Consider the following 22,632-nt stretch of genomic DNA (forward strand, 5'->3'; position numbering starts at 1 on the left):
AGAAGCTAAGCAGGGTCCTCTTCACAGTGCCCAGTCTGCCAGGTTTGCTGATTCCTCCAGGTGGGTAGGGTGGGGTGGGACAGGGTGTTAACGGTCCATAATTGAAAGTAGTAACCATGCCCATTCAAGTAACTCCCCGAGCTTTCCCATGAGGCCTTTGTTTTCTTTTAATACCAAAAGACTGGGAAGTTGGTCACAAATTGCTTCAAATTAGCGCCTTTGGTCTCCCTCCCCCTTCTAACCATCTATCAGGTAGATGACCATTCTGTGCGTTATATCATTAGCCAGTCCTCGGATACAAAGAATAATAAGTCTGGCTCACATGGATGTTTACAAGGTCCTTTACTTTTTCCTTCCTTGACTGTGGGGGACCCTTGCACTGATGAGTACTGGGGATCCAGTCATTTCAAGCGAGGGATCAGACTAGCCATGTACTGTCAGGCAACTGGAGTGTGCTAAGTAGGCTCACCACGTAGACTGTGGTCCCGTTTTACAGAGAGAAAGACAGAGGCTTGAAGAGTCCTTGTTAATTTTTCTGTGTTCATGGCTTGTACCCCAAGACCAGGAATTTCTACTTTTTTTTTTTTTTTTTTTTTTTTTTTTTTTTTTTTTTTTTTTTTTTTTTTTTTTTTTGTAATTTGAAAACTGATCTAGGAAGAGAACCAGTGTTTCCACCATTAATGCTGAGATAAATGGAAAGCATCTCAGGGACCAAGCTGGAGCGTTGACAAACGTGGGAGCTGGCTTGGAAAATCATTTTTGTCTCCCCGTGGGAGCATGAACACTGGGCACTCACTTTCCCTTTGCTCTTTATATTGCTCTTTATCTGGTGTTCTTGGGACATGTGACCCACAACCCAGTCATTCCTCACTCCTGTGAAACCATGATTGGCAACAGGAAGCAAGGTAATCCCTACTTAGACATAGAAAAAGCCAAAGTTTGCCCAAAGCATGAGAATTCCTTTTCCATCTACCACCCACCGCTGCTGACGCTGCCCCCCTTCCCCCTCATGCAAATGGGACCCACCTTCATAGTTTGGCACAAGTCCATGCCGGGCAGCATTTACAGGAGGCTCAGGAAGGTTTTTAGCTGGCGATGGGCTGCTGGGCACTAGGGGGTTGGCATGATGCCACTGGCATTCGCTGCTGGCTGGCAGCGTGCTCAGGAAAAAGCGTGCCACCTCACACGGGGATCCTTGGGGCTGCCCGAACTTGGCGGGCAAGGCTGGCTTCTTGCTGCTGAAGACGTGAGAGTCCAAAGGGAAGTGTCCATAGTGGTAGGAGAAGGGGAGGCTGTAGGGTGGCCCGTATAAAAGGTCGCTGCCTTCTGAATGGAACTGCTGTTCTGGGGGAGCCGGAGCATTTGTGGGGGGACTAGTTCTCCAGTTTCCCGCCTGGCTGCACTCCAGTTTGTCCATTTGGAACGAGCTGTATTGCTGTGTGGCAAAGAAGACAGATGAGAGGCCGTGAGGGAGGCCGCGGGCAAGCTACCTTCTAGTCCCACAAGACCAGATCTTGGGGGCCCAGCCCCATGACAGGGCTGGCCTGACCCCAGTGTTACTGTGAGGTCCCTGAGTGTGAAGATCCTATGCTCCAACATGGCCACACACCAGATGCCTGTGGACACTTGCCATTTCCTGGAGCTCACCAATGACGATTGAAGCCACACCTATCCTAGCTATTGGGGAATGGAACAGAGGATCACCTGAGGCAGGAGTTCAAATCCAGCCAGGTCAACATAGTGAGATCCCCCCACCTCTGAAACAGAACATAAAGGTTCTACAGCCCATGTCACCCCTGGTTAGCTGTTCTGTTGTTGTTTTGTTTTGTTTTTTCTTGACAATTTACCTAGGGGTGTTGCTATCTGAAGGTGTCACTACCATGTGGTCAAAACATCCCTCAGGGATCTCTTCTTGCTCTGCAAGGACACCCCTGAACAGAGGTTCACAGTTCACGTCCAGATGTCCTGGGTCCCCAGATAGCTGCCATCTTGCCCTGTGTGCATGTTACCTGTGGGGGGTAAGGGTTCGTTCTCAGCTTCGTCTTCATCTTGGTATGTTTGGGCTTAGCTGATTTCCTAGTTTCTTGTGAGGTAGACAAGGGGGTTCTCCAGGAGTCCTGAGACTTAGACGTGGATGCCTGGTCCAGAGACAGCTGGAGTTCCTTGTATTCGATATCCCTGGAAAAAACAAGAGTGGGCTAGTCACGAAGAGCAGGACCCATAAGCAACCTCATCCTCCAGGCCCAGTGCCTCTCTTCTCTGAGGCTGGATATGCTTGATGCTGGACAGAAGGACACATCGTCCTGACCAAAGCCACTGGCAGCTCCGGTGTGGTGGCCCAGAATGTGCTGAGCAGGGTTAGAGTGGCAAGAATGGTGGAAGTGATATTCTTTCTCCAAACCCATTCAGCCCAGACTCCTTTCCCAAGGACTCTGACCGTGGCAAGGGTGAAGGGCAGCAACCCCAGTGACCCCGATGACCCTTATGGGTCTGTGTATCTGGGACCCAGCTGTTCTCTGTTGAGTGCTCCAGAAGCCTGGAGGGGTGAGCCTGTTGGGAGCCAGCTCCTAACCTCACCCACATTTGTATGGACTCACATCCAGCCTGCAGAAGCAACTTGGCAAAGGCACATTCCAAGGGGAGAGTGTCTAGTGCCTTACCGTACCTTGCTAGTGTAATGAGGGGCAGGGGCGTTCTGTCCTGGGTAGCTTTGCCAGCTCTTCCTTCTAAACCAGGAAGTAACTTGGTGGTCATCTGTGAAAGACCCTAGAGTCCGAATCCTCAATGTTTAGGACAGAGCACCCGTCCTTGACTGAGGCTGGGAATGTAGAGAGTGAGAGACGGGGGCAGGGTGTCCCAGGAAGGTATGCCTATGACTTCTAGTGGCTTTATACTCATCTGCATCACTTGGTGGCCCATGCCTATAACCCCAGTACTTGGGAGGCTGGGGGTGGGGGGGTGGAGGATCATGAGATTGAGGCTAGCCTGGACTAATGACAAGATTCTATCTCAATTTTTTTTTTTGATTAAACTCGGGTCTTTCAGGGACCAAATACCCATTGTCATTGGGAACGGAGTGTTTGGAAAGACAGAGAAGTGGGGATAGTGTCTGCTCCTGATGGCAGAAGCATGGATGCGCATGCCTGACCCAGGACACGAGCACTGTCCCCTCTTGGGCCCCCGAGAGGGCTCTGTCTCTTCATCATTGCCACCGCTCCCCGGTATAATGGTTGGGACCGCCCAAGCGACTGGGTTATTCCAGCAAGACAAAAAGGGACACAAAGAGTCGTAGAAGGCAAGAGGAGTGGGAGATGACACCTTCGGAGCGGTGTGATGAGGGGCAGAGGAAGAGAGCAAGGAGAGAAACAAATACGGCTGACTTACGTGAGGACATAATTGACACTCACGATGCAGTGGGGCCGGGAGGAGCGGCTGTTGTGTACCACGGTGGCGTAGCTCTGCACCCACACCCAGCCGCCCAGCTTGGACAGCAGCCGGTAGTATTTGGTGGTGACCTGGCCCTTCACAAGCACTGCAAGAACAAGGTGACGTGAATCCTGGGGGCTTCTGAAGGTCCTGCCCTATCCCCCTGACTCAGAGCCTTCTAAGGCATAGGACTTTGAAAACTTGATGGAGTGGGTGGACTGTCTCCACACAAACATGGCGGGCACACACACACACACAGACACATAAACACACACAATGCACACACACAAGCAAGCACACACATGCACAGACACACACGCTCACACACATGCACACATGCGTGAGCAAAGGAATGTCACCTATAACTTTGCAGAGTCCCTAGGGCAGCCCCTCCCCTCTTGTTAAGAGCCCTGATTTAACAGTCAGTGCTTTCATGGGAGAAGAAAGCCCACAGACATCACCAGTACCTGCAGAGTGGTAAAAATCCGATTAGCTTTTTAGTACCCAAAATGCTCTAATTATGTTTTAATCCCTGAAACCTTTAACGGGCAGAGAGACTACGCTGTTTAAACAGAACGCTAACTTCAGTGCATTTAACCAAGTGTCAGATAGATGCTGACAGTTGCCATCTGTCCCGACATGTGTGTTCACCGGGAACCTGTTCCCTACTCCAGTGCTGTTTACGTTTTCTTCCCAATTACCCGTTTTCCGTGGGCTGTTAATTTCCTGTGTTGCTCATGTAAGAAAGCCCTCTGCTTAGTGACATAGCTCCCGAAAATTGGGCCCATGAGCCCACCTTCCATGCATGGGTGCAAAGGCTGGGCAGCTGAACAGTTCCCCCAAAGCCTCTGTGCGCCCATAAACCGTGACTCCCCCTTGCAACCCTCAAGTAGGCAGATGGAGGAAAGTCCGGAAGGGAAGGAAAGTGCCAGAAGCTGTGGGTGGGCAGTGGAGGGGAGAAAGCTGAGCAAAGGCAATGCAGCTACTTCATCCCCAGCTCCAGAATGCTCCAGAACATTCCTGCTTCTCACAGCAGGGCTGGCCAGGGGTCCCGACTTGGAAACCACCTGGACAGAGACAAAGGGGTTCAGGCTGTGATGGTGAGGGGCTAGCTGCTACTAAAGGGCCACACAGCACAACACAGTGCGTATCTAACACAAACTCATTCCTCACGTAGCTCTACTAGCAGAGACCCCCATCTACCCAGCACTCCCCAGGCTCTCTGCTGTTCATGATGAATCTGTGTCAGCCGCTGGACAACCACTTCAACGCATTTCGATGCATTGGGGAAATGCTGTGGATTGATAGTCAAGAGATTGTCAGTCTTGCCTCACCTGTAATTCCAGATGTAGGAGATGAAGTTGGAGGATCATCTTAGGTCTGAGGCTAGCCTGGACTACAGAGTGAACTCCAGACTAACTACAGTGTGAGACCCAGTCTCAACAAACAGACAAACACACAGACAGACACACATCCACATGCATATGTGTACACACACACACATACACACACACACACACACACACACACACACACACACACCCCTCATGAATACAGAGAGACTTCACGGTTGTTAATAAAAACACTTAGACTAAAAGCAATGCCATCGAAGGGCATATACAGACTGCCTGTGGTAGTGTGAATGTAATTGTCCCCCCATAAGCTCATAGGGAGTGGCACTATTAGAAGGTGTGCCTTTGTTGTGGTAGGTGTGACTTTATTGGAGGAAGTGTGACACCGGGGGCGGGGCTTTGAGGTCTTGGTTATGCTCAAGCCACGCCCAGTGTCTCAGTTCACTTCCTGTTGCCTTTGGACCAAGATGTAACAATTCTCAGCTCCAGCACTATGCCTGCCTGCACACTGCCATGATGAGAATGGACTGAACCTCTGAACTGTAAGTGAGGCCCCACATAATATAAGAGCTGCCCAGGTCACGGTGTCTCTTCACAGCAACAGAAAACCCTAACAGAGACACCATCAAAGAATAAACATAAAATGAGCAAATGCTCAACTCGTGGATTCAAAGGTAGGGGTACCCAGCAAGTTCTCAAAAAGAAATGAGTGCCACATGGTTCTGTTTATGCGAGCCACCCATGACAGGCACGTCCACAGGGCCAGAACCCATGGGTGACTGTGGGCTGTAGAGGAGGAAGGGGCAGGGTAGAGGCCACAGAGCAGGCACTTCTGGAGAGAGTGGGGGTGTTCTAAGGTGACATAAGGTGACATACACTGTGGCCGTTCTAAAACCCACTGGAAACAGTTAAAAAGTCAGACTTTGTGTTATGTGACTTTTGGCAAGCTATGCCAGCTGATCTGTGGTGAAGGCCTGTCAAAGGGCTCATGGAGGATGACTCAGGGAACTTTCTAGAAAGCAGGTTCATGGAAGCCACACACTTCACTTTTAGGGAAATATGCATGATATAAATAGGCCGGTGGGCAATAAGATCCCCTGCAATCTTGTTTCAAGCTCAAGAACTTCTGAGGAGGGGGCTCCTGTGCTCAAGGGGCAAGGGTAAGAAAACTGCGGAGAGACTGATCTGTTACACTGCAGAAAATGCACATAATTGCACATGACCCAAGAGAAAATGGAAGACTCAAAACTGAGATAATGTAATCCTATCTGTAAAAATGGACGTATGGATACATGCGCACTCAAACTCATTGTGCTCGGGGCTGGAGAGATGACTCCATGGTTAAGAGCACCAAGTGCTCTTCCAGAGAGGACCTGGGTTCAATTTTCAGCACCCACATGGCGGCTCACAACTGCCTGTAACTACAGTTCCGGGGGGAGGAATCTGACACCCTCACACAGACATACATGCAGGCAAAACATCAATGCACATCAAATAAAATCAAATAAAAACAAAACAACCCTCATTGTGCTCGACTAAGCAGCCTGTTGCAGAGTCTCTGTCTACACTGTGTGGAGATACTTCACTGCGATTGGTTCATACAGAGCTGGACAGTCAATAGCTGGGCAGGACAGATAGGCAGGATTTCCAGGGAGACGGAGTGGGGGGGAGGGAAGAGGAGGAGCGATCTAGTCATGTGAATTACACCAGGGAGATGCCATCCAGTCAGGGAGGGAGTCGGACATACAGAATAAAAGAAAAGGGGAAGTCCCGTGGTAGAATGCAGATTAAGAGAAGCAGGTGAATGTAAGTTATGAGAGCTGGTGGGGGCGACACTAAGGTGAGGCCGAGCTTTCACAGTGAATAGTAAGTCTCCTTGTCATTATTTGTGAGCTGGCGGCCCAAGAAAAATACAACTACATCCTCAGCTTCCTCCTTTGTAGAATAACCACAGTCACTCACATAGTTGCGAAGACTATCCCATTCCTGCAAGGGAACAGTGGCAGGCAGATGGGACTCCACACACATGAATTCTTATCTAACTGGTAAGCTGGCAGGGACTCATCGTTTTCTCCTTCCTAACAAGTACTAACAAAGAAGAGGTTTAAGTTTTCTAACCAGAATGAAACATCAGATGTTTTATTCTTTTTTTTTTTTTTGTTTTAACATGGGAAAACATTATGTATAAAGAGGTTGGGAAGCAGAAATCTAATATACTTGAGGCCCCAATGCCTTTACGAATATCTGCAGAGATGCATATCTCTTGATGTAATCTCAAAATGTAATCTTGCCACGTGACAGTCATCCCTCTGACCTTCCTGTGCAACAGCCTTCCCTCTGACCCTGTGTGACAGCCACGCCTCCAACCCTGCTGGGTGACAGCCTCCCTCTGACCCTGCTGGGTGACAGCCTCCCCCCTGACCCTGCTGGGTGACAGCCTCCCCTCTGACCCTGATGGGTGACAGCCTCCCCTCTGACCCTGCTGGGTGACAGCCTCCCCTCTGACCCTGCTGGGTGACAGCCTGCCCCCTGACCCTGCTGGGTGACAGCCTCCCTCTGACCCTGCTGGGTGACAGCCTGCCCCCTGACCCTGCTGGGTGACAGCCTCCCTCTGACCCTGCTGGGTGACAGCCTCCCTCTGACCCTGTGTGACCGCCTCCCCTCCAACCCTGCTATGTGACAGCCTCCCCTCTGACCCTGCTGGGTGACAGCCTCCCTCTGACCCTGCTGGGTGACAGCCTTCCTCTGACCCTGCTGGGTGACAGCCTCCCCTCTGACCCTGCTGGGTAACAACCAGCCCCGCTGCTTGACAGCCATCCCACCTACTCTTCTCTGCCCAGGTTTAATTCTGGCTTCTCAGCAATTTTCTTGGCCAGGATGAGATCCACGCTTCATAACACGGATGAGGCAGTAGAGTAGGTGCATTTGTGGTACTTCAATGGCCTCATCTACTTTCCCCAACTCCATGACATCATGGGAGGTGACCTCCTTATGAAACGGGGCTTTCCTACCACGTTACAAACATCCTCATCCTGCAGGTACAGCTGAAGTAGAATCACAGTGGTGTCAAAGACTGTCCCTGCTACAGGCTGAATTGTGTCATCCAAACTGTAAGGTGAAACTCTTGCCCCTGCACCACAGAACACACTGTCTGGAGACAGTGCCCTTACAGAGGTCAACACGGTGGCAGGAGGTTACCCTGGCCCATCATACCCAGTATGTTTATAAGATAGCGGGACCGTGAGAACAGACACACAGAGAGCTGACCACACGAGAGCTCGGGGCAGAGGCCATCCATGCCAGGAGGAGAGGCCTCAGGAGTAGCCAGTGCTGACCCCTTGAGTTCAGACTTCCAGCTTCACCGTGTGGAGAAATGAATGCCTCTTTTGCAGCTACCTGGGCTGTGGCAGTTTGCTGTGGCAGCCCTACGAAGCTCATCCCCAGAAGGATCTAAACATCATGAAGCAGACAGTTTCTCAAGAAACAAGAAGCCAGGCTGCTTTTGTAGAGTTCTGGGGAGCCAAGCGGCATCTAGACACTTCTACGAGAGGAGAGAAGGCAGCCTGGGTATCAAGCCAGGGCGGGGGTGGGGAACACGGCACCTCACTTTCCATGGAGCAGGAGCCTGGCTGTGGGGATGGCTGGTGAGGATGGTGGGGTTAGTCAGCAGGGACCTCAGATAGAGAAGGTGACAGGGCCCCAGGGAAAGGTGTCACTCCTGCATACAAGAGAACCCAGCTGACAAGGAGGGGAGGAGCCTGAGGAGGGATTGAGAAGTTGGCTTTGGTGCTGGCTGGCAGCCACTTCCAGCTGCAGGCACCTGCTCTCCCACTGGAGACCTTGCTTAAGCAAAGCCCACTCTGACCAGACACAAAATGAGTCAGGGGTTCATGTCACTCACAAACAGTTCTCAGCCAAGAACGGCAGGAGCTGCCCACTCTTTCCCTTTCACCCCATTAGCTCTGAGGTGGGGGCCTCGCACTGGCTCCCAGAGCACCCTAGGATGAGAGCCCTGACAGCAGCAAGTGGGGTTCCCTATACTTTCCTTTTTGGGACAAGGTCTCATGTATCCTAAGCTGGTCTCCAAATCTATACAGATAAGGATGCCTCCTCATCAGGCCTAGTGGAGCACGCCTTTAATCCCAGCATTCAGGAGGCAGAGCCAGAGATCTTTGTCAGCTGGAAGCCAGCCTGGTCTACAGAGTGAGTTTCAGGACAGCCATAGCTACACGGTAAGACCCTGTCTCACAACCACTAGATAGACAGATAGATAGATAGATAGATAGATAGATAGATAGATAGATAGATAGAGCCTCGCACTTCTGATTCTACTGGAATGGAACCTAGGGTCTGTGAGTCTGGGTTTCCTGCAGACGACTCCCTGTCAGAGTTCCCTCAGGTCCTGGCAATATCTTAAGATAGCAAATTTCCCATGAGACCTCTGGCTTCCACACCCGTATACACACATGTGCATATATACCTTCACATACATACACAAACATGTACATACAACATACACAAAACATCACACACGCACACGTGCGCGCGCGCGCGCGCGCACACACACACACACACACACACACACACACACTGTCCCAACCCCTCATCTGTGTGCTAAGGGGTGAGGAATCCATCTGGTCATGGCAGGTCTCCCTATGGACTTGAAGAGAGAAAAACAACCAAGTGGTGTTCACCATCCCTGGTCACGCTACATAGCCAAGAGGACAGTGGCCACTGGATCTGCCAGCCACCTCCAAGGATGCCAGCTAATGTTCTCTAACATCTCTTAGATGATCCAGAACAAAACAAGCACCTAGGACATAAACCCAGGCCACACACAGAAGCCTCCATTTTGCCCAATCATCTGTGTCCCGCTAAATAAATACCCTGGGACTTGCTATAGGCCTGATGGAGCCAGACTGTAGGAGGGTAAAATAGTTTACTCCACCCAAGTTATTCTCTAGGTTCCTGAGGAAAAGTGCCACGTCTTCCTTTCTTCCTTCTTCCCTTCCTTCCTTCCTTCCTTCCTTCCTTCCTTCCTTCCTTCCTTCCTTCCTTCTTTCTTTTTCTTTCTTTTTGGTTTTTCATGACAAGGTTTCTCTGAAGCAGTCCTAGCTGTCCTGGAACTTTTTGTAGACCAGGCTGACCTTGAACTGACAGAGATTCGCCTGCCTCTGCCTCCTGAATGCTGGAATTAAAAGTGTGTGCCACCATCTTCTGGCAAACCCTGAGGTCCACAGACTGCCTCCACGGGCAAATCAAATCCTGCTGGCTCACTTGAGAGGCCAATCCCCCTTATGGTAGAACATCCCAGTGGGGTGAGACCTGACAGCGGAACTCTGCGGAGGTTGGCTCTCAGCTCTGCCTATCTGACCACAGACAAGTGGATGACCCTCTCTGAACTTCATCATCCTTAAAGGTAGAATGAAGATGATGGGCAAGTCTCCCTCCCGGGTTGCAAGTCTATTTAATGTCTTCATCCAGCACCAGGCCATAAACAGCAAGGGCTCCACACTGTTCTTGTACTAATGCTGCTGGTAGTCATAACCCAAGTACAGAGTCCATCGTTAGCTGGGCCCCCAAGCTCACAATCTGGAACCCATGCCACTGGGGTCTGGCATTGTCACTGAGATCATGCCTGTGGATAGTAGGGAAGAGTCAGCAAGGCCATCGTTAGCAAGGGGCAAAGGAAGTCACACTGTGCTTCATGACTGACTCCTATGCCTGCCCCCAGCAATAGGCGTGTCCCGTCCCAGTGGCTCGGTACTCACGGAGGTGGTGCGCATAGCGGAGGTGGAAGGTGTCACAGCCGTGAACGTGATGGTACAGCGTCTTTTCAATCAGGTCTTGTGGCTCGTAGCCCGTAAGCTCTGTCACCCTGTGGAAGGATGGAGGCTCCATGAGTCAAGCCTCTCTTAGGCCCCTTCCTTTAAACCGGTGTTTGCTTTGCCAACTAATCAAGTGTGAAGAGGCCCAAGGGTGGGGATGTTGGTTTTGGAATGAACTATTTTTACAGGAAAGAAGTCTTTGAACTCTAGCTCAGAGTAGGATGTAGGACAGTGAGCAAGAATGTTCTGGAACCATGGGCTACAAGCATGTTTGGGATGACTTAGCAATTGGACCTCTCTTGAGCCTTGACTGTCTGTGGGCACCCAGGGGGTGCTTTGATCCAAATAAGCTGTGTGCTGGGGGGAGCCACTCTGGGGTCCTGTTGGGTCAGTCTTTCATGAACCTCTTTCGTTCTATATGTGGAAGAATGCATGCAAGCCCCCACAATCTCTGCATCTCTGTCTTCCACTTCTGGGATTATAGACTGCACCGCCACGCATGGCTTTGTACATGCCTCCTGCGAATCTGAACCCAGGCTGTCAGTTACATGCTTACACAGCACACACTTTGCCCACAGAACCATTTCCCTGGCTCCTTTATTTGTTTAATTCTAATAAAATATACATACTATACTGTTGTCTGGGCATGATTTAGTGGCATTCACAACAACGTTCACACTGTACTGTGATCATCTCCCCTCCTTCACATCACCCCAGACAGAAGCTCCTCACCTTCGAAACAATGCCTTTCAGTCTCTCTTCCCCTAAATACCACCAGTCCTTTTGTTCCGGCCCTTGTCCTCCATTCAACTTCCTGTCTCCCTGATCTTGTGTGTCCTAAATCAGAATGATACCATGTGTGACCCTCTGGCTTCTGCCTTCCTTCATTCAGGATGACATGTTTAAGGTCCACTGTCCTTTGCGGAATGGGTTCAGAACATGGTTTTCTATGTTCTATTTCACGTAGATACCACGTTTTGTGTTTTGTTAGTTCCCTAGTCTGTCGACGGGTGCTGAGGTTGTTCCCTCTGCTTGGCTCTGTGTTGGCTGTTTAAATGGCTGTTCTACGTTGTTAATTGGGTGTTTGGTCTCCAGAGCTTAACAGCTGAGTGGTTCTTACTAATAGGAATTACAGGATAACTCTTCAAACCTGGTATCCCTGAAGGATTTCCCACAGACCCCCAGAAAATGGTTCAGTGACAGAATATTCCAGCTAGAAGGTGAGGTGCTTGCTCTCCTCAGCAGTAGAAGTCTTTCCCAGTGCGCCCGTGACATGATCCCTCAACTCTCATCAAGTCCCAGATGTATTAATTTACCCCTTCAGCACTTTGAAGAGAAATGTCTGTCAGCAACTGAGCCCTCATCAGTACCACAGTGGGCTGCCCTTTCCATGGGTAAAACTGTGTGTGGTGGTGGTGTGGCTTCATAGACTTGGCCTAACCAAGCTGGGAACAGTGTCCTTAAAAGAGGTAAGTGGCCCTAAGCACGTTGGTGACAGATATTTAAGAACAGATGAAAGGGCAGAGTAGAGGATTCCAAAAGCAGCGTGGCAGCAGGGAGAGTCAGGTTCTGGAGACGGTGGAGGGGTAGGAGGTTAATGAAGAAGGCTGGCATGGAGGGCCCTGCTTGCCAGCTATGAAATGCTAGCCACAGACAGAACCAGGAAGCGTGACCACCCCCTTCCATTCTTTAATCTGCTCGGACTCCAGATCACGCATCTCTCAGAGCCTCGGATTTCCTTGGAATGGTTCTCTATTTGGCCCGTGTATTCCCATGGTGTTCCTCTAAGATGGGGGGGAAGGGCTCCAGGTGAGTGTATGGGGAAGTCACTGGTCCCTGCTCTGTTCATTCCATGCTCTAGGGACTCATCCACGGGCCCAATGGGGTCTGACTGGGCCAGAGGAAGGTGAAGACAGCTGGCTGACCCCAGAAGAAACCCAGATGTCTCTGTGGCATGGATCGAAAGACTTATCCAGCCCCCGGAACATTGCTGTATTAGAAGCAAGGACCTGAACATGTTCAAGAATCAGAAACACGTTCTCACCAAACTATTCACCAACTTTAAAAATTAAAGGGCAGGAAAAGGGCTTGGCAGGATGCCTTCCTGGGTTTATTCAAACCTCCCGTGTCTATAGACTTGTCAGAGAGATATGCCAGACTCCAAACACTGCTGGCTTCACCCAGCTTTAACGAAAGCACCAGCTACAGTTTTAAAATGAAACCACAACCTGAAAGATCCAAACATCAGGTTAAGCCAAGTTTGGTTGTGTCTGGGATTATGCCGGGTGGGCGGCCAGCAGCTGCTCCCCAAGAATCACCACCCCTTTCTCCTGTGACTTGGGAGACCTCAGGCCAACCCTCCCCACTGCAGCTCCCCAGGATTGGATGCTGAAGTAACCTCCAACCTGACCACTGCTGTTCCCCAGAGCAGGTTCTAGCCAAGAGGCCTATCAAGATCATGTTGCTGCAACAAGACAGAAATATGAGTGGCTGTGAGGGGTCCCGATCCCCTTAAGTGTCTCCGACATGACACTACCCTTCGCTGAAAAGACCCTCCACATTTCAAGTATCCTGAGCTGAATAACCAACCAGAAAAGACTTCAGGTCACTCCTCTGGGGACACAATCTCTTCTTTCCTCTTTGAGAGAATTCAAATGGGTCTCTTGGGTTTTCTTGAATTCTCTGAGAAACACAAAGAGGCTGTGCTGGCTAGTTCTAGTCAACTTGACCCAAGCGAGAGTCATCGGAGAGCAGAGAGCCTCACCGCCATCAGACCCAGCTGTAAGGCATTGTCTCACTGATCAGTCGGGGAGGGCCCAGCCCATGGTGGGTGGTGCCTGGCTGAGCCAGTCAGGGGGAGCAAGCCAATAAGCAGCACCAAGGCTTCTGCATCAGCTCCTGCCTCCAGCTTCCTGCCCTATTGGAGTTCCTGCCCTGACTTCCTTCAGTGGTGAAGTGGAAGTATAAGCTGGATAAACCCTTTCCTCCCTGACTTGCTTTTTGGTCATAGTAATTATCATAGCAGTGGTAACTCAAAGGAAGACCGAGGCAAAGAGAGGAAGAAACCAGTTGCCTCCTCTGCATTTCTTCAGCCAGGACCTTGGACAGCCCATGTCTGGCCTGTTTTCCTTTAGGAAGAGCCCCTGTCCTGGTTCCTACCAGGCCCTAAGGAAGCTCACACCGCCCCCCCCCCCCAAGCTGCAGTCTCTGCTTATGCAGGAAACAGTCCCAGAAGGTGCTGGCCACTGAGTGCCATTCACTCTTTGCTTGGAATTTCGGGGTGAATACCTTCTGTAATACCATCTCTCTCACCTCTCAACCCTCTGAAGAGCTTTGAGGAACATAAAGACCAATCCTGACTAACTTAGGTCTCCTGTCCTGATGTGGGACTCCCCTCTGTATGCTGTAAATATGTTTTATTACCATTGGTTAAAAAAGATTATGCATTGGGCCTATAGCAAGGCAGAATAAAGCCAGGCAGGAAAACCAAACAGAGATATAGAAAAAAAGTAGGCAGAGTCAAGGAGACACCCTGTAGCTGCCGAAGGAGACAGATGCTGGAGAACCTCATCGGTAAACCACAAGCCTCATGGTAAAATATAAAATAATAGGAATGGGTCAATTTAAGATGGAAGAGTTAGTTAATAAGAAGCCTAACCTATTGACCAAGCAGTGTTGTAATTACTATAGTTTCTGTGTGAAAATTCGGGTCTGAGTGGCCAGGAAATGAAAGAGCAGTCTCCGCCTACACCGTCCCACCCTGGGACAGACAGATTTATCTTTTCTCAATAAAGAATCAACACGTGGGTAAAAATGTTGGGATATTTTAATGCCACATTTTTCCTTTCTTTTTAAGTTGTGCGTTTGTTGTTGTTGTTGGTGTTTGTTTGTTTTCCTTTATGTTTGGTTTTGCTTATTTGAGACTATCTTGCTCTGTCGCCAAGCTGGATTTGAATCTACCTTAGGTTAGCCTGGAACTCATAGTAATTTTCCTGCCTCAGCCTCACAAGTAGCAGAATTACAGATGTGAGTCTTTATTTTTCATTAACTCGAAAAAAATAGAACATAAAGTCCCAGTAGCCCAGCATAGTAGTAGATGCCTGTAGTCTCAGCTTCTCATACGGCTGAAGCAGGAGGATTGCTTGGATCCTGGAGCTCTTGGAAGGACTTTGGCCTGTGTAGCAAAGGGACCCACAAACCAGGTGGTGCCACAGCCTGGCAGGCGTGTGAGACTTTGAGTTTTTATCTGCTCCAGATCTGTTGTCTATGTTCACCTTTGGAAGACTTTTATGTATCAAGCAGTTGGTGTGACTGACAGACATTTTCTGGAAGCACAGAGGAAGAGGCCCCACCCGCTAAGGCCTCAAGATCTGTGCAGACTGGGGACATTCTAGAAAGTGTAGTAAACCCTGCAGGTGTCTCATAAAAATATAACTACCAGCTGTCAATTAAACAGTAAAATTTCAAGGACAGGCGTGACAGCACACGCCTTTAAGACCAGGGCAGGGGAGGCAGAGGCAGGCAGGGCTCTGTGAGTTTGAGGTCAGGCTGGTCTACAGACTGAGTTCCAGGGCAGCCAGGGCTGTCCTGTTTGAGACCCTGTTTCAAAACAAACAAACAAACAAGCAAACACAAATCGTTTAACTCTGGAGCCCTGGAGCACACTCTGGGTAAGGTCAGAGGCAGCTCCAGCAAGACCTTCAGGAACAAAACCACGCTTCTGCCTCATTCGCCCTCCCTTCCCCAGCCAAACATTGACACAGTGTGCACAAGCAGTAGTTAGGACTCCCTCCTGGGAAGCCAGGGAAGGTGACCTGTCTGCTCTCCCCACTGACTTAAGATGTCTATCACAGAGGTAGGAGCTTCACAAAGGGAGCGGAATGGAAAATCTTTTGTCCCAAAGTCCTATCAGTGTGGTGGAGAGATGGAGAGCTTAAACCCTTCAGGAAGGGAAAAGGAAAACAAAGGGTGATGGTTCCTGTCTGTCATCCAGCACTCCAGAGGAGGCAGGAGGACTGGATATTCTCAAGGTCACCCTCAGAGGCATAGTGAATCTTAGACCAGCCTGGCCGACATTGAGACCCTATCTCAAGAGGAAGTGAGAAGTTGGGGGAGGAAGGAAGAACTAATGAAAGGAAAGAAAGAAGGAAGAAGGGTGGGAGGGAGGGAGGGAGGAAAGGAAGGAAGGAAGGGAAGGGGAGAAGAAAGGAGGGGAAGAAGGAAGGGATGAAGGGAGAGAGGGAAGGAAAAAGGGAGGGAGGGAGAGAGGAAGGGAGGGAAGAAGGGAGGAGGGCAAGGAAGGAGAGAAGGAAGAAGGAGGGGAAGAACAAAGGAAGGAAGGAAGGAAGGAAGGAAGAAGGGCTCTCCCACATCATAACAGACATTCTCACCACGAGCTTGTACGATGGTTCAAATGTTAGGTAATTAATTCAAGTCCCTGCGTCCTGTCTGTTGCGAACCCTCTCCCTTCATGACTAACCCCTGGCTAATCCGTACTCTTAGCAGCGTTTACTTCTTGTTATAGTTTGCCTAAGTAATACGCAGCTCTCCAGGACCGGTTCCCACCCCTCGGACCTTCCAGGACGTCACAGCAACGGTCACAGTAAGTGCCGATTCACCTGGAATCCAGGAAGATGAGCTTCAGGTCAAGGCTGGCCCTGAACATGAACATGTTGCTGTGCAGCTTGATCTCCGTGATGGCACTGGGCGGCAGCGACTGGCCCACGGCCACCAGCCCCACGATCTGGTAGCAGGAGTCATACAGGGACATGTCCAGCATATACTGCCTGATCTTCAAGTAGCCGCTGCAGTGGATGACCTGGGAAGAGAGCACAGACTCAGAGGGCAGCGCCGCTCTTGGCTTAGGCGTGTGTGTGTGTGTGTGTGTGTGTGTGTGTGTGTGTGTGTGTTTTAAGAGCTAGAACATTCTTCAGCCCATTTTCTGCATAGTTATTTTGTGAACACGCTGACGATGCCTGATTCGCTGCTCTGGGGAAAGGATCTCCGGCTCTGCCTTAAGAAACAATGTCCTAAAGAAACAAGCATTTTCTGTCCAGTCAGGTGCACAGGAAGAATGCCCCAGATCCACGCTCACTAATACATGAGGGCCTTGAATGTAAACTCATGGCCAAGTTTGACTCCAGAACACAGCAAAGACATGCTAGGGAACTAGGTGCCCTCCTACGAATGCTTGCCTGTAATGAAAACATTTTCCAACTTCCACTGGATTGAACCTGACATTTCTATCACCCAACATGCTATCAACACTCCAGGGGATTAAAAATTCTCTCAGAAAAATCTGTATTCATTTAAATTGTATTGGCCAGTGCCAGGAATCCAAACTCTGCTCTTTGTGCCTACATGGCAAGGGCCTTACCAACTGAGACATCTTCCTAGGCCAATGGATGTGACTTTATTATTTTTTTTATGGATGTGACTTTAAATTTGTTTATAATTATAATTTTAAGAAGCAACAAGCCACCAGACAGTGGTGGCACACACCTTTAAGCCCAGTACTCAGGAGACAGAGGCAGGTAGATCTCTGTAAGTTCAAGGCCAGCCTGATCTACAGAGCAAGTTCCAGGACAGACAGCCAGAGCTACACAGAGAAACAAGACTTAAATAAACAAATAAAAATAAATAATAAGCCAGAGTATCTACTCCACTCTTGAAGAGAAGCCCTCTCAATAGTTAGAGAACCAAAGACTACACTAGAGGGGGTCATATAGTTCCCAGGGCAAATAAGGTACCTGGAGGCCCCTGAATCATGTTACATCCTCAGTTGAATAAGTGTGTTTGCCATTTAAACATATGAAATCCTAGGGCTGGAGAGATGGCTCAGAGGTTAAGAGCATTGCTTGTTCTTCCAAAGGTCCTGAGTTCAATTCCCAGCAACCACATGGTGGCTCACAACCATCTGTAATGGGGTATGGTTCCCTCTTCTGGCCTGCAGATATACACACAGACAGAATATTGTATACATAATAAATAAATAAATATTAAAAAAAAAAAGAAATCCTACGAGGATCAGGAATGCTAAAACAGTGGTCATCTGAGTCCTTAGCTCTCTGTTTCTGTCTCTCTATCTCTATCCCCACACCCTACCCCTCCAGGTCTCAGGTAGCCTAAGCTAGCTCAGACTCACAACATACAGGAATATGACCTTGAACTTGTCCTGCCTCCACCCCCAAGTGCTGTGGTTACAGCCATTCACTACCACACCCAATTTATGGGGTGCTGGGGATCGAACCCGGGACTTCCTGTGTCCTAGGCAAACACTCTACCAGCTGGGCTACATCCACAGCCCACACAGCTGCTCTTTTCAAAAGCTCCCTCTACAGGACTCACAGATTTACAGAGCTGGAGGAAGTCTTAAAACCATTCTAGCCTCTTCTCCCACTTTCCTGATGGGTCAGTTGAGGACAAGACAGACACATTAGTTGTGGATTTCTGTTAGACAGCTGACAAGCAGCAGATACGAGTAAAGCCCAGGGCCTCCTGGAGAATGCATTGTCGGGTTCGGGTAGAGCTATGGGCTTCCTGCCTTGGCTCAAGGAGTCTTCCAACTGGGAAGCATGAGATGTGGGTGAACTCGGTGGTAGTGTTTGCCTGGTGGCTGTGAGGCCCTAGGTTTAATCCCAGCCGAAAGTAACTGCATATGATAAAAGTGAAGAGTGGGGTCAAAGGAAGAAGTCACTGGCGGGAAGACGCTGGGCTGAGAGGGGCGCCAAGAGCTTGAAGAGGGGTGTTCCACAAAGAGAAGCTAAAGGCACCAGAGCCTCATAGCACCCAAGCCCATCTTCCTCCTTTTCCAAGGGGCAAGTGAGAAGGGCGTGCCAGCTTAGCTGCCTCCAGCCCCAGAGTAGCAATGGTACAAAGCCTCCCATTCTCCCTGCAGGAAAAAACAGCACAGGAGACTCAGGGAGAAGGCGAGGAACTGGGTGAAGGGTCTGCAGGGATCCCTGGCAGGTTGTCTAGAACCCACCCCCCTACCTGGAAATGACTGTCTCTAACACTGGGGGCTTGCCAACTAGTCACATAGTCCTAGATTCCAGAATTAACCTCAGCAAGTGGCACTGTTTGGTGGATAAGGTCAACCAGGGGGAAACACGGGCTGGGCTTGGAAGTCCCAGCTGGGCTGCTCCCCTGGGCACCCTATCGCTTCTCCATTTGCCTCCCATTCTTGAAGATGCACTAAGGCCAGTATCGTTCCCTTCAGAAGGCCAAGATGACCCATTGGATGTGGTACCACAGAGACGGCACAGCTTGGCACGTGGGCAGGCCTCGACGATTATTGTGGAACACCACCCTGGGTACCGGATTTAGTTTGGACATTCCAGTAGTAAGAGTAACGTCCCCATAAAGCAACTGCTCACTGCTGCCTGGAATCCCGCCCCGGGATGAGGATGAACATTTAACAGACACAAGGGGCCGCTGGTCTAGTGGAGCTCCCTCCCCCCCACCCCCCGCCCCGTGGCAAGCAAAGTGGAACTCGTGGATTATGCTAAGCCGCTGCAATCCTGGTCTTATAGGATGAAACCCAACCGGCCTGGAGCATCCGTGTAAAGTGTGAGATCTTTGGGCTCATAATCCACCCTGAGCCTTGCTCAGTACTTCTGTCCTGACAGAGGGGACATGGTGGATTCCCTCAACCCTCTCCTGCCTCAAGTGTGAAGCAGAACATAAGATGCACAGAGAAGACCCTGCCAGCTGTCCCCCCACCCCCAGGAGCCCCGTGTACCTTGTATCCACTGCAGAGAAGACCCTGCCAGCTGTCCCCACCCCCCAGGAGCCCCGTGTACCTTGTATCCACTGCAGAGAAGACCCTGCCAGCTGTCCCCACCCCCACCCCCCAGGAGCCCCGTGTACCTTGTATCCACTGCACGTCAGGCCTGCGTTTCTTTTCGCCAGGACGCACTTCATTCGAAGAAAGAAAGACCTCTCTATCTCGTACTCTGAAAGCAGAAGCATCGTTAGACAGGCAGGCGTCCTGCCTGCTTCCCCAGCAACCAGACACAGCAGCCAGGGACCTCCCCATCCATGGCCAGACCCTGACCCAGAGAGCTCGGCCAACAACCAGAATCTGAGTGGGGAGGGCAATAGCTCTTGCTTATCCTGGTGCGGTTGCCCAAACTTTGAAGAAAAGCAGCCCGAACCATGACCATCGCGACAGCCTCTGAAACCGGCGGGTCTCTAAGATGCCTGACAGGGTGACGTCTTACTCCCTCTTGTCACAGAGAAACTGGGTGCCACGGTGGCTGCTTTATCTCTTGGATAGGCCCAGAAGTGTCTAACTTCCTTCAAAGCAGCAGGTACTGAAAACCAGCAACAACTTAGCCCCTGTCCCTGACAGAGGGACCCAGACACGTGCACCCCTTGTCAAGTACATGGTGGGCCCTGAGACACCATAGCCAGATAAGATGGACCACCCTTCCCCAAGTCTTTACCAGGGCTCCCCCATCATGGCTCAACCTTTACTGCTGAGTCATCTACTGGCCTTTTCCTTCCTTCCTTTTCCAGCCCCCACTCAGAAAAATTTTGATCATGCTGGAACTGTAGCCCCAGGTACACAGGAGACCCAGCCGGCACGCCTCACGAGGCTGCGTGCTGGGAGAGCTGGAAGGCCAGGGCCTCTGGGAAAAGCTGAGTACCTTCCTAGCACTCATCACGGTTGTAATTTAAGGAGGCGTGTGTGTGATGCCCAGGGCTTCTGACCCAACCTGTGCCATGGCACACAACCTAAAGTCCCTGCTTAGAATGCTTCCAAGTGCATAACATAGATTACAAAAGAAACCAGCTACGTGGGGCAAAGGATTACCCAAAATATTTAAACATGGCAATATGAGTATAACTATCTGCCCATTTAGTGCATTAAATTAAGAGTCAGTCACGGGCTTCATCACTCAGTAAGTTTCCAAGTATCTCCGCATAAATATTTTGACATTTGTGCAATGTCTGTGGTAACAAAGCCAAGGCTCGAATGACCCCAGTGTGGCTGAAAGCCTCCAATCACACGCAAACAAAATGCTAAACGGCATCTAAATTACACCCATGTAATTTCCCCCTGGTATCTCACATTCTCCAACCCTTGATTCTGTCCTCAGAAACAGCGGGCTAGTCTTAGACTCTTGATAGACAGCACTGGGATTTTAAACCAGGGGCATGTGAGGGGGACAGGCTGTGACCCAATGCTGAACAGCTATGGCATGCAGTAGGGTCTACATGATGTCGGTGAAGCAGAGGCAAGCCAAGGACAAAGTGATGTAGTACTCAGCCAGCATGCACAAAGCCATGGTCTTGATCCATGGTTAGCAAGCAGCTCCTGCGCGTAAGTATAGCTACACACGTTGGGTGGGTGCCGCTGTTAGCCTGACCCAAACCCAGCCCGCTGGGAAGAAACCCGCTTCTTGGAGCGAGAGCCTGGTCTTCACTCTGGTCTCCTGCGGGGTAGAGGACGAACCTTGGAGCAGATGATGGTGGAGCGGCGGGTGGGCCGTGAGCACTGCGGTCATCTCATCGTGGTCGGAAGGATGGATGTACTCATAAATACTGTTGCCTGTGAGCTCCACCTGCAGAGGGAGGGAAGGATCAGAAGCATCACGGGTCTCTCTGGGGTGGGTGCAAACATTATCCGTCTCTCCAGGGTGGGTGCAAACATCATCGGTTTCTGGGGTGGGTGCAAGGGGCGAGAGGACAGGCCGGGTGTGCCGCAGGCTCACACGGTGCCAGGGGCAGGACTTGCGTCTCTCTTTACAGCTCATGCCTTGGCCAAATGCAGAGGTAGAAACATGCTCCAGTTTGTAGGGCTCTGGACTGTCCCTCCACCCCCACCCCCGGGAAAGGCCAAGAGCACAGGCTTGAGCTGCCAGGGAGTCTGAGCAGAAGAGGTACACGGGAGGAGGATAAACTGAAGGGTGGAAGCGGCACCATGGAGAGAAGCCTGAGCAGTGTCCTCCAGACAGAGAACATCTCCAAACAGACGCAAGCTGAGGCTCTACGTGCTGTGTGAGCGGAATGACCAGCTGGAGACCAGCTGCCTTGGGCCTTCTGCACCCCCCTGGAGAGCCACAGCCACTCAGAGGCTGACCAGCTGGGAACCATGGAGGAGGACTCCCTTGCCACTCAAACAAAGGCCCCTTCTGTATCAGCACTGAAGCATGCCCCAGGCACCGCCAGAGCTCCCGGGTATTGCCAGGAATGTGTCTCTGACCCTCCTGGTCCAAGCTGACTGCTTATCCCTGTGGGTGACCAGGGTGTGGCTGTGTCCCTTGGCATGAACTATGACCTGAGGGGGCAGGGCTGAGGCAACAGGATACTGCAGTTACTTCTTAAAGTGGCTATCTCAACATTTGGGCATCACCAACTCCCAGACACACCCACAGGGACTCCACAGCAGGCCTCGAGGCCACACATGGACACAACAGGGCTGAGGAGCAGACTTTCATGCGGTGATAATGGGTCTTATATTTAGAGCTATAATCAAAAGAGTTGAGGGAGACCAACAATCACATTAAGTTAATACCCAGTATTACTGGGGAGGGGGGGGCAGGAGTGGTGATATTAATTCCAACAGAGGCAGTGGACTTCAACGTCCAGCCAGTGATGGGAGAAACTCACAGGGAAAGTGCCCTAGGGTGGTGAGAACCTTAGTTGGATCTGAATTCTCAGCCGTGCCCAGGCAGAGGGCAGATCAAGACGACAGAGAGAGGCTGTGTCGCTGGAGCTGTCCCCGGCCTCTGCGGGTACACCCAGAGATCCTTGCTGTAGGTCGCAGGACCATCTGTCCAGGGGTGACCCTGACTACTGTGCCACCCCAGGAAACAGCTTAGTGACTTGCCGGGACCCACAGCTTCACGTTAGCGTCCAGCTCCAGCGCTTGGCCACGAAACCATGAAGAGGTGACTGTTTTCCCCATCCTTCCTAGCCAGCACTTCCAGTTCCTCAAGATGGGAGAGTTCCTTTGCCTTTTGACATAAATTACAATCCTAAATCTCCCCCCACCCCATTGCATCCACCGTTCTATTTCC

General features: G+C 50.7%; 1 protein-coding gene across 1 annotated transcript in view; it reads right to left on the minus strand.

Moving 5' to 3' along the window:
• Window positions 1-22,632, minus strand: part of Sim2 (SIM bHLH transcription factor 2) — a 41,380-nt gene that overhangs the window by 901 nt on the left and 17,847 nt on the right. Inside the window, exons 4-10 of the mRNA XM_038346324.1 lie at window positions 21,066-21,174; window positions 19,475-19,560; window positions 16,225-16,424; window positions 10,550-10,656; window positions 3,385-3,532; window positions 2,010-2,178; window positions 1,027-1,435 (exon numbers count right to left, since the gene is read on the minus strand). Of these exons, the coding sequence (XP_038202252.1) occupies window positions 1,027-1,435; window positions 2,010-2,178; window positions 3,385-3,532; window positions 10,550-10,656; window positions 16,225-16,424; window positions 19,475-19,560; window positions 21,066-21,174 (1,228 nt within the window). The remainder of the gene's footprint in view (window positions 1-1,026; window positions 1,436-2,009; window positions 2,179-3,384; window positions 3,533-10,549; window positions 10,657-16,224; window positions 16,425-19,474; window positions 19,561-21,065; window positions 21,175-22,632) is intronic.

The sequence above is a fragment of the Arvicola amphibius genome, chromosome 10 (genome assembly GCF_903992535.2).
Source record: "Arvicola amphibius chromosome 10, mArvAmp1.2, whole genome shotgun sequence".
Classification (NCBI taxonomy): Eukaryota; Metazoa; Chordata; class Mammalia; order Rodentia; family Cricetidae; genus Arvicola; species Arvicola amphibius.